The sequence below is a fragment of the Typha angustifolia genome, chromosome 2 (assembly GCF_048772165.1).
Source record: "Typha angustifolia cultivar Huaian chromosome 2, ASM4877216v1, whole genome shotgun sequence".
NCBI classification, from domain to species: Eukaryota; Viridiplantae; Streptophyta; class Magnoliopsida; order Poales; family Typhaceae; genus Typha; species Typha angustifolia.
Window position 1 is genome coordinate 8,871,065 of NC_133240.1, and position 12,353 is coordinate 8,883,417.

Genomic DNA, 12,353 nt, shown 5'->3' on the forward strand with positions numbered 1-12,353 from the left:
TAATTCATGTATGTGATGAAGATAAGAACGAGCAAATTTGTTACGGAAAGTTCTAAAAATCCTGCTGCAAGACTTCGTTAGCTTTTTATGGCATAGCACTCATGCCATAAGTACAGCTGTACACAATGACACTACTTGTAGAATCATGCCATCCCACAAGATTAGACTCTAAGCATAAAATGATGGGGGTATTTTTTTTCTGCTCAAAAAGCTGCCGAAGTTAAGAAAGGAGTATCCAAAACATATGTTAGATAGCGATGACAAGACTTGGTGATATAAAATTCCAAACTTTTCTCTTCCCAGAAAATAAGTCTTTCGAGATATTGAAGGAATATGTTTATTTGCATGATATTGAAAATGTGAATAGCCAGTATAGCATAATGACAAATATTCCTATTTAATGAATTATCAGCTGTACAATTTTCAAAATTTGTGCTACGGAGTAGCTTCGTATACGTGTTCAGAACGCCAACGTCCCATCAACTGTATCGCTTTCATCATAATCAGTAGTCTGAGGTTTCGGCTTGGACATAACTCGTGAAAACCCATAACCAAGGGAGCTTCCACTTGTCGCACACAACTGCATTAGATAGGTTAATAATCAAGAAGAGCAGGATGTAGTCACATTTTTTTGGGGAATATTTGCGAGGGCTTAGTTTAATTTGTTTGCAAAGTCCAAAAGCAAAAGAATACCTACTGTAATGATAGAGGTAAAACATCATTAAATAATTAATAAGATCTCTAGTCGTTGCAATGATTACACACCTCTGTGAGCTCTGAGAGATGACGCGTCCGAAACTCATTGATAGTTGCGGCGATCTCTGATGTCGGTAATTTGGCCTGAAACAGGAGCATAAGTATTTAATGACATCTAAAAAGAAAAAGAAAGGTGCAGCTAATAGGTTTGACACTCAAATAGGAGAAAGAACATGTTGTATTACCTGTGCAAGAACGGCAGCTGCCAACTGGAGACTTGGTTCCAATGTCTCTGGGACAACCTTAGAGTTTTGAATGCTTAATCTTGTTAGAATAAGAAATATGACTTCAAACAATATCTAAACTAGATAGGAAAAGACATCCTTATGGGGTAATCAAAGAAACCATTGGAAGCACCACTTACCGCAGTTGCTCCGGCCTTCTCCAAATTTATACCATGATCAACATCATGAGCACGAACAAATGTCTTTATGTTAGGAAAATATTTGCTCAATGCCCAAACTGTTCTGTAATTGGCACCTGGAGTATCTAGAGTGATAGCAGCAGCACAAGCTCTCTCAGCCCCAACTTTATGAAGAACCTGGTAATATTATTTAAAACGATGAGTCTAAGTAGGATATAAAAAAAGCTCATCATAACTTTGAAACACTTCTCACCTCTCTGCTTCCTGCATCCCCAAAATAAACAGGTAAATCAAGTGCACGCCCAACAGCCACTCGATCACTGATATCAATTACACCAGAATCAATTCAAACATCTCAACAAAAAGATTATTTGATCTGGAGGCAAAGGGAAAAACCATTGAATGGATCCTTTTATTCACGCAAATGAAGAAGCAATTTCTCATATGCCAAATCAAAGAAACAACTAGTTTCCTGAATCTAGTTTGACAGACCATGACCTAATTTTCTTGATCAACTTGACCATATTCAGCATACTGAAATGGATACAGATTAGACATGTCTGGTGGCAATGCCAGCACAACGAGTGACGCTATGGGTATCAAATGGCAAAGACATGGTGACTGCATTATAACTAGGTGACTCCAATGTATAAAAAATTATATCTATCATTTCTATATAAACTATGGGCATGTAATTGATTTGAGAATCCATGCTTAGTCCAATTCAATTCTGCCACCAATTACCCAGCAAGTTTGATCTGCATGTCATCACTAGCCACTGGCCTACATCATTCACCCAGAAGCATGGACTGAATTTAGCATCCACCTCTATTGGTGGATGTGATAAACTCAAATATGAAGTCAGTATGTACTACATGGTTAACAGAGTTTTTTTAAGTATAATTCATAGTTATTGTTGTGGATAGCTGACCATACCTTCTAACATCAAGTGCCACAAATGGGATTAAACGCTCTGAGAGAAGTTGGGCTACGATCTGGAACAAAAAGGTCAGTAGTTACCAATTCATTTAATAACAAGTATAATAGAAAACCAGTGTGCTGATCTCTCTGACTATGGTTGCAACTCGATGTAAGTAAAATTGTAATGCACCTGCCCCACACGTCCAAATCCACATATGATAATATGGTCTTGCAAATCATCAGTCTGGATATAGTCACATCAAACAAAAAGAATTAAGAGATATAGGAAGATAACAATAACTGGAACTTAACTTCATACTAATTGGTAATAAAGCTAAGACAAGAGAACAAAACATAATCTCCAAAGATAAGTTCACTTTTCCTGGGACAAACTGTTCAACAGCTAATGATCACTAGGATAGCCAAGCTAAGAATATATTACTTCTGTGTAGGAACATACCTCACTTTCTGCTGGCAATAAACTTCTGACATCATGCTGCTCAAATTTAGAAGCAAGCAACTGACCTCCCGCTGCTAACCATGGGGTGAGAGCCATCGAAATACCAACTACTAAAAATAACAAGGATGATAGTTGAGAGGACAGAATACCCTGCAAATATTGGTTACAAAAGAGAATAATTAAGCTTTTAATATGCAAGGTTAAAGTAGCACAATAATTTTCATCAGTTTTCTTGACTTATTGTGGAAATTAAATATCAGAAACCATGATAGTCCGTACTATCATGCAGATAGATAGAGAGATAGAGAGAGAGAGAGAGAGAGATGCACTACGATAGAAGTTCTTGCTTAACCTAGCAACAGAGAGTGCTCTCTCAATGCATAGAGGAAATAGAGAAAAGCACACAAATTTTACATCTGTTGTATAGGTCACAACCTGATTGACAGCTTCTCCAAAAGCTACAAAAGCAAATTCTCCACCAGGTGCAAGTAGAAGACCAACCCTAACGGCGGCTATACTTGAAATTCCAAATATTCGACCTACTAAGACAACCAATATAGTCTTTCCAATAATCAAGAGACTTAATGTCCCTAGAATTACTGGAAAGTTTGAGAACAGTAGCTTTGGATCGATGGACATTCCAACCTGACAAATGACACAACCAAGAAAGGAAGATATTAAATCCAAGTAGCAAGCTTTCCAAAGAAACTGTTAGAAAGTTATGGAACAAGATGCAAATTATGGAAGACATGAAAAAAGAGCAATACTAAATTACACTATCAAAAGGTCATGGAACTTCTTGGCAATTCAAATATATATTTTCAAGAGAATTATTAAGCAAATGCAATGTTTGCCAGCAATTGTGAAATAACTACTAATTCACAGAATTATCACATACAACACTTACCGTCATGAAAAAGAGGCCTAATAGAAGGCCACGATATGGAGCAATATCTGACTCAACCTGTAAGGAAAATTCGGTTTCTGCTAACAGTAGACCAGCCAAAAACGCTCCTAAGGCCATTGAGAGTCCAGCCTGTTTGGGAAAGAATATCCAAATCAATATTTGAAGAAAATGCAGGAAGACAAAACTAGAGCATACATACCCGTGCAGTAAGAAGACTCGTTCCAAGAATAACAAGGAGGGTATTAGCAGAAAATATCTCCGCATTCTGGTTTTCAGCTATTTGCTTATAAATTGGTCGAAGAAACTGCAGGTAGCAAACTGAAAATAGTCAGCAAACGCCTTGCAATGTGGACTAAGGACACTTTTATGTTCTTTCTATGGTTAAATTGGCCGAAGAAACTGCAGGTAGCAATACTGAAAATAGTCAGCAAATGCCTTGCAATGTGGACTAAGGACACTTTCATGTTCTTTCCATGGTTATATATATCTAACATAGCTAACCTGATGATTTCAATTAATCTACTGTTTGTCATGGAAATCTATTCCATGACCAGAACAAAGGGGGATAGAAACAATTTGTTAACGAACACAAACTATGAAGATACGAAATTTGCTTGATATAAGGATAAAAAGTCATTCATAAAAGCATCACTATATCACAAACTATTGACTGCAGAATCCTGTTGATTGAAACAAATTTTCAACTGGAGCACATATAACAGTTATAATAGTGGTCTTAACATCAAGAGATCAAACCCAATTCATATGCAGAGGACATCAGACTCCTGCTTAAAAAGAACATTTACAAACATAAAATATCAAATTTTGTCGGGATTTTAAGCAAATAAAACTCGCACACCATTAATGAGGTGACACTTATACTAAAGCATAAATTACCGCAAGCCAAGAAACAATTGGTCCCTTAAATTAAAATGCAAACAGGCTGAATCACTGATCAAGATAGAGAAAATGTAGTATGCCATTTTACATCAAACAAGTGACAAGCTCACCAAGCGGCCTCCAGCAATTATAGCAGTGATGGCAACTATTGCCTTTACAGCAGCCACTCCAAGAGCTTCTGCTATTGCTTGGAAACCAACCTAAGAGGAGTGAGAACTGTTAGGTCGACAGATATAGAAGAAAAGAGAAACACAGTAGAAATGCATGGCCATGACATAGAAAGTACAATCCATAAAAGAACCAGCTTGATCTGAAATATTAATGTGTGCAAGTGGACAAAGCTTAGAGTTCATCTAATCAATGTTTATCAGTAGAAAACACTTTTCAATGGAGAAATGTAGTGTAGTCCATTAGAATAGTCACCAAATTTTCATAAGTTTCTATAATACTCAGCCAATATTATATACAAATGAGACCTAATAATTATCGTTGCAGCACAAAACGGGATTGAATCTGGCTGATCATAAGTTTAACCATAGATACTCAAAACTATAATTTATGTGAATCCACAACTTAGCCAAGCAGAGAGATTAAAGTATCAGTCCATTGGGAGACCACTTTATGAAATGTGTCATGCAAACAGCCACCCGTCTTCAAAAATAAATCGAAGGGATGATAATTGTTGATATAAACACATTAGAGCAAGGAAAGACAAGATAAAGTAGTAAATTTTACTCTTATAGATTGGTTAATGACTGTACTAGTGAACACGGTTAGTACTTATTAGGATGACCGCATCACTTACCTAAATCTTTAAATCAATTATGACAATATTGCTTTAATAAGACAAAATATGCAATGAACAAGGAGAGATTGATAATGTTAAATTAAAGATCCAAATGAAAGATGAGATAAGAATGATACCCCTCCTTTGGAAGAGTTAGGTGAAATAAGAGGTATCAGTATCAGCAAAACCACCACCACCAAATCCTGTAAAAGCACAAGGTACAAGAAGTCATTGAAAACACTGATCGTGTTTATAACTTTCCAATGGTACAACAGTCACACAATTTCAACATAGATGGAAATAAAAATCAATCCACAAGGTGTCCTCATAAAATCTCTCACCCAACAACAAACAATGAATAAGCAGCAGAGAAGTGAAAATTCAAATAGGATGTATTGAAGTGTGCATGTTTTGGAAAAACTGTGACTAATACACAAGTTGTGTGATCTACAAATTATGGATGACATCATACAAGTAATGTGCCTCCCAAAATTTTGAGGCCCATATAAATAATCTTAAAGCAGTAAGAGGAAATTTCAATTTGACAAGAATTAGTACCTGAAAGAGTAATACAGAAAAGGTAGCACGACCATGGCGTGATGTGCTCTCTCCTCGTTCTTGCAGCACCTGCAGAAGCACAAGTGAACAGATAGGATTATGTAAAGTTCATTGCAACTAACTAGAAAAGTTTAAATACAAGATACTTCAGTACGTATAAGATAGAGAATGTTATATGTCATCATATTTTGACTTTAAAGAACAAATTTTAATAAATTATATATGATCTCATGATTCTCATATATAAAAAATAAAACAAAGCTCGCCCATAAGTTCATGCAAAAAATTGTTCACAGAGAAAGGAAAATTATTGCTGATTGGCAACTAGTAAGTGTAACTTTTGGCCTTAAATCACCAAAAGTACCTTCAAACTTCATTTGGAGAAAATTAATGAGTGATTTTAAAAGTGATCGACCAGAAATAAGTAGCTAATAGACAAAAAAGACCCCGATAATCTGGAGATGGTTTATACCTGTAAGACAACGGCTGTTGATGACAAAGCTAGGCCATTACCAATAACAATCGCTGCAGGGCCTGGTTGCCCAGCAAAAATGTTGGCAATTAAGCCAATCGCTACTGCAGTCACCAGAACCTGAAAATTGCCATAAAACCATGAATGAAGAAAAAGACTTGCATACAATCACCACAATATAAAGGTTCTAGATTGTAGGATTACCTGAGCAGAACCCAAACCAAAGACATACTTTTTCATCGAGCTTAATCTTTCCACAGATAGCTGCAAATGTCAATTGAATATTTCAAATTTCTTTTCCTAATGGACAGCATCTGCAAAGAGCTTTCAGGATACTACCTCAAGCCCAATATTGAATAATAAAAATACTACTCCAAATTCAGCAATCGCCTTTGTCCCATGAACATGCCGGATGATAGAAAGCCCATAAGGACCGATAAGAATGCCAGCAGCCAGATATCCGAGTACAGGACTACCTAGAAAAAAGCCACTGAGATCAAACACATGTAGAACATGAAATAAAAGCATTCAAACATGAGCACTTTAACTTTTAGAAATCAAATATGAGAATTTTTGCTTCTATAAACAAACTAATGCAATGTGGCCAATGAATTTACATTTTACATAATATTATCAGGGAAAGGTAAAATATCTCAAAGTGAAAGTAGTTAATCCCATGAACTTAATCTTTCATGCTTAATGGATCACGCTTTCGCAGCAGAAAAATATCCAGTAAATAAACTACACTTAATAATGTAACAGTTTGCCACTTACTTACAGAAAGTTTAGTAGCTTTTATTTATCTAACTGTGATTGAGATCAACTAGCATAATCTTATGTACTTTGGTCCACCCAATTTCAGTCATATAGCCCATAAGACAGTAACATTAAGAATTGAATTTGAAAAATTAGATGAAAATGTGATTTCTTTATTTATTGTGAGCAAGGATGGCCGTGCCGGTCTAGCATGGCTACATGCCGTCCGACACAACCTCGTGCCGGTCATGTGCCAATGTAAAGATTTTTTTTTAAATTTTTCTATTTCCATCAATCTTTATCAAATTAACTTTACTTATTTTCTTAACAAACATGATATGACATGTAGAACCCATTTTTTTAACTTTTTCTTATTTCCATCGATTAACTTTTATTATTTGTCATTTTTTAGATGACAACTTATTTGTCATTTTTTAAAATTGGAATGACAATTCATTTGCTAAACCTAGACAACCACAAAGCTGAATTTATCAGACAAAAAAGAAAGGAAAGGGACCATCTCAAGCTCAATATGATTATAGTCAAATGAGGGAAAGACTTGAGTTTATAGGTAACAGAACATCAAGAGAGGTGCGTCCACAGGATGATATGAGTTTATCATCATTACCATCATATCAATCACACCCACCAAAGCCACAACACCCTTATTATACTCTATATCCACAATCTGCATATACTTATGGTGTGCATGTACCGGTCGTTCCCGTGTATATTCAATATCCATATCATATCATCAAAGAATTACTAAATTCTTATTTCTATGAAGACTATGTGAGATGTTATAACGAGCAATATTATCAGTGAATAAGTTTTGAAGAATATTGACAGTATTTAACGCAACATTTCTATGTTATTCTTGTGCTAGCAAGTGAAGTCTTTGATCCTCCTCGTCATTCTACGTTCAACTAGATATTAGTTTTAATTATTAAACTATTATCAATTATGTATTGAATGTTATTATGTGTTCAATTATATTATGGAGTATTCAATCATATTATGGAGTGTTTAATCACTAATATTAATTTTAATGAATGTATTCAATCATATTATGTGTTGAATAATATTTCTATTCAACTGTTGTTTTATCTTTAATAAAATAGGTTATTTACAAAAATAATCTAAAGATAAAACATTGTAATGTAGATTTTAAATTTTAATACATATATTTAGACAAAAAAATCAAAAATTGACATACCAAAGACCCAAAAACATCTCTAAATATCCTAAAAAAAATTTAAAAATATTATAGGGGCTGTGCCACTGGCACAAGGGGGTGCGCCACTGGCACGGGGGGGCGTGCCGCTCGGCACGCCCCATATCGACCGGCACGTGCCGTGCCGATGGTGGCACAGCACGGCACGTGCCACTGGCATGGCTATCACTGATTGTGAGTAATGTTTGGCAAGGGTTTGTCTTTTGGTAAATTGTACGCGCAGAAATTTCTTCTTAACACTGTCATTACCGATGCAAACCCCCTATGGCTTTCCCTTCCTTTGATATTTCTGGACAAATTAAGCCCTGTATATATATATATATATATATATATATCTGAAGGTTATGCACTTAATCTAGCAACGCTGAAAATGTTTATAAATACAACACACCGAGGATGAGAAACATCAAAAATTAAGATCTCAAATACAATGCTTAATATTAGCTCACAAACTTGAAGCTCCCTAATGTAAAGGAAATTACATTTCATAGTTACCTACAGCATATCCAGTACCAAAATGGCTTGTTATAACTACTATCAAACTGCCTATCTTGATATTATACCATCCTAAGGTATATTTTTTGGCTTTTCCCTATAACACAACCAATTTTGAGATTAAACCTCATCATCAGCAGGTCATCGAATTGCCATCAACTGCCTTATTACTTGCTAACAAGGCAGACAAACATATGAACACTGTATCTCTAAAAAGCAAGCTAAAAAAAAGGAACTCCTAGAAATAGGTACAAAGAAAAGTAAATGCATAACCACTACTTTGGAGAGACAAAGAAATACTGCACAGATATTGACATGGAATTACATAATGTACCATTGTTTGTGATAGTATTCACAGAGAAAATGCTAGCTCACCTCCAGGTATTTTCTGAAATGTAGGTACAAAAATAACACTAGCAAGCAGTAACCATAGCATGTCAAAAAGCGAAGCTTCTTCTTCGTTTATCTGGGAAGTCATGAGAATGGCTTGTAGGGATTATATCAACAAATATATATACACTGCTAACATCAAAATACTAATATAATGATATATATTGATGATAGAAACATTAGTTACAAACCCAAGGGAACAGAAAAATGTATACCTCTTGATGCGGTAAGAGATCAATGAGTTTCCTTATTCTCTTTGGAATCTTTCGAATTGCGTGAACAACAGGCTTCGCAGATGAGGTTACTTCCTCAATACCTGTGACTATCTCTGGTTGATGAAGCAATTGAGTGTTCTTGTCTGCTCGATTATTCAGAAAGAAGGCCCTAGGAGACCAAAGAAAATGTCAATAAAGATGGTGATCACTGAACTAATCTTCCATTTGTGATTATAGCTATAATGAGTGGAAGCACCAAATGCAGTGAAGATAGTCCATGAGTTAGATATTCCACAAGATATTTGCCATACTCTTAAAAAAAGGGGGGAAATAAGATTTTCACTGAGGCTCTAAAATAATGAGATGAATAAAGAGATAAAGAAGTTCTAATTGTAAGGTAGCTAAAATCAGCATACTTCTCAGAGAATATGTAACTGTTAATCTCATATATAGAATTACACAATCATTGTATTTCTATCCTTAGCAAGTTGAACTTTTTTCAAAGTCCAAATGAAAATATTTTATAGGACCCATAAAGCATAAAAGAGCAAAAGTGATCCCACAGCTAGGATTGGTATATTAATATTTGGTCCTTCGCCCATAAAGAATTTTGCCCTGAAATGCAATGATTTGAAAGTATAGGCACAAGCAATTTAGCAAATGTAGAAACAAGGTTTCTACAGCATATAATGGTCACACAGTATGGACAGAACCTTGAAACAAGACGATAATGAATGAGCGTAATTGCAAAAGAGGGCGATTCGTGCAACTTACCCCATCCCAAGAAACATTATCCCCAGAATAAGCTTTGGCGCCTGCTTCCTTGCGGAGGAAATCAGCTCATGGAAAATAGAAGCAGGAGTCAATTCTTCATCTTCTACCTCAAAAGAAAAGAAAGATGCAGAAAAGAACCGAGACGATTTCTTCAGCAATGCTTTTGGGGAACTTGGAGATGAAGAATTTTCTTTAGTCAAGTCCTTTTGCTGTACTTCTTGCTTCTTTGCCTGTGACACATTCTTTGCCTTCTCCAGCTCAGCCTCAGCTTCTTTTTGAGACTCCAAAATCAACTTGCCATTCTCTTGATCATGCAAGTCATCAAATGATTTGAGCTCTTCAACACTTTGGGCAGCTACATCACCTGTCAATAAACTGTCACCATTTGGCATTTCATCTCTTACTATAGTAATATCACTCCCAGCATCTTTATTCAATTCCTCCAGAACAGTCTCCTCACTGCTTAGCTGATCTTCGGAAGATGGAGATTGCAGCTCTGCAGGCTCAGCAGAAGGGATGGCCTTATCTGCTTTCTGCAATGCAAGCTCTGCGTCATTTACACGCTGTGTAGCCTCCAACTCAAGAGCCACTGCCTGTTCAGCCAGAAGCATTATATTTGCCACATCCTCCTCAGCTTTCAAAGCATTCAGCTGAGCCTTCTCAGCAATCTCACTCAACCTGTCCACCTCCTTCTGCAGTTCTGCTTTCTTGGTCTGTATCTGTCTCAACTCATCCTCACAATTCGCCAAGCTAGCCTGGCAATCTTTAATCTCTTCTTGAGCAGATAGAATTGCTTCATCTTCGTCAATCTGCGGAGCTGGTTCAGAAGATGCAGATATTTCCTTCATAGCTTCTTTAGCTAACTGCAACCTGGCTTCAGCCATGGAAAGTGCCATGGTGGCTTTCTGAACAGCTTCCTTAGCAGTGGTCTCTTCATCAATTATTTCCTGGATGACTGAAACGGAAGTACTTACATCTTGCCAAGCATTTTCTGCTTTGTCTTTCAAGGAAATTGCTGTTTCTGAAATCCTTTGTGCCTTCTCTTCAAACATTGTACTATTAAGCTGTGCTACCTCCAACTCCTTGCAAGCCTTTTGGAGCAATTCCTTCAGGTCTACTAGCTGGTGCGTGTCCTTTTCCTCATCCACTGAACTACTTGTCTCTGCATCACTCGCTTTTGTATCCTCATCGGGAGGCCTTTGCATGTCTTCGACATTTTGATTGTTACTGTCAATGAATGCTAAGGAATCATTACTCTGGCATTTTAGCAAGAACCGCGGCTTCACTGTTTTCCGATGGTTGAAGAAATGAGAATTTTCCAACCTAGCTGAACTCAGAAGAACAACCCGACCAACAGCTCCACCATTTCTCCTCCTCAAAGAACACGATCTATGGGCGACCTTAGTTCCCCCAATAAAACCCTGACCGATCCCTAACCACGCATTGGATGCCCTAGTAGTCGGACGAACGCCACACTTGACCGCACTCGATTGCCTAAACCCACATGACAAATCCATCCCTCCACTTCCCAATCAAGCAGCTCTGCACCTCCACCGCCTATTTGAAAGGGAATCCAATTCAAGAATGTCAACGGGAAACCAAGACAAACGCAAGAAACGGAAGACGAATTTTACATCGAGAAGTAGAGCAAGTCAAATTTTCAGGTCAGGTATAAATTACGGGACCCTAAAAATAAGAAGATAACCGATTCAAGAACTGTGGATTCTAGCTCCAGAGCAGCGACTGGAGAGCGAATAAGAGAGGATTAGAAACGCACTCACCGAAGGAGGAGAGAGGGAGCTCAGTCGGAGGAGGAGAAGAACCGGTCCAGGAAACCTAGTATTCGAGGTGGAGACTTGGGAGACATCGGCGAAAGTTTTGGGGATTATTTTGGGGAGTTGTCGGAAATGGGGAGAGCGGGAGGAGAGAGAGAGAGAGAGAGAGAGAGAGAGAGAGAGAGAGAGAGAGAGAGAGAGAGAGAGAGAGAGAGAGAGAGAGAGCGAGGGGTGTCACGGAGGAGTGGAACGGAGCTCGGGAAGAAAAGGGAAAAAGAAGATCTTATTGGTCCGAAAGGCCGTTTTAAGAAATGGAGCAATCGTGACCCTGGGAAATAGTTTATTTACGAGGGGCCATGGGGCATCTCATCTATAATTCTATTTTATGCTTCCGGAATCCGGATTCGTTCCTTCCCTCGTGTGGTACTAACGGGAATATTCCATCGAGGAGGCTTGCCGTCTCAAAATTAATTCCATTGGCCGCTTCTTCCATCATTAGGGCGTTTGGTCTAGTGGTATGATTCTTGCTTTGGGTGCAAGAGGTCGCGAGTTCGATTCTCGCAACGCCCCCCTCTTTTTCATTGCCCAT

At 37.4% G+C, this 12,353-nt stretch overlaps 1 protein-coding gene and 1 non-coding gene across 2 annotated transcripts; one reads left to right on the plus strand and one right to left on the minus strand.

Annotated features, from left to right (window-relative positions):
• Positions 1–271: 271 nt before the first annotated feature.
• Positions 272–11,913, minus strand: LOC140768422 (K(+) efflux antiporter 2, chloroplastic). Its single transcript, XM_073108691.1, has 21 exons — positions 11,771–11,913; positions 9,990–11,546; positions 9,216–9,384; positions 8,986–9,076; positions 6,465–6,601; positions 6,330–6,389; positions 6,126–6,245; positions 5,654–5,722; positions 5,233–5,298; positions 4,419–4,508; positions 3,608–3,712; positions 3,409–3,537; positions 2,937–3,146; positions 2,502–2,651; positions 2,232–2,285; positions 2,057–2,115; positions 1,374–1,440; positions 1,121–1,297; positions 942–998; positions 766–840; positions 272–580 (listed from the first exon to the last, which is right to left on the minus strand). The coding sequence occupies exons 2-21, from the start codon at positions 11,504–11,506 to the stop codon at positions 461–463; spliced, it is 3,522 nt and encodes a 1,173-aa protein (XP_072964792.1). The 5' UTR covers positions 11,507–11,546; positions 11,771–11,913; the 3' UTR covers positions 272–460.
• Positions 11,914–12,262: 349 nt separating this feature from the next.
• On the plus strand, positions 12,263–12,334 carry TRNAP-UGG (transfer RNA proline (anticodon UGG)). Its single transcript has one exon. It is a non-coding gene; the product is annotated as a tRNA-Pro (tRNA).
• The last annotated feature ends 19 nt before the right edge of the window (positions 12,335–12,353 follow it).

Coding starts and splice junctions, on each gene's coding strand:
- LOC140768422 (XM_073108691.1), bottom strand. CDS start 11,506: ATGGATTTGTCATGTGGGTTTAGGCAATCGAGTGCGGTCAAGTGTGGC. Junction 9,385..9,989: donor ATAATGTTTCTTGGGATGGG/GTAAGTTGCACG, acceptor TTGGTCTCCTAG/GGCCTTCTTTCTGAATAATC. Junction 9,077..9,215: donor ATCTCTTACCGCATCAAGAG/GTATACATTTTT, acceptor ATGACTTCCCAG/ATAAACGAAGAAGAAGCTTC.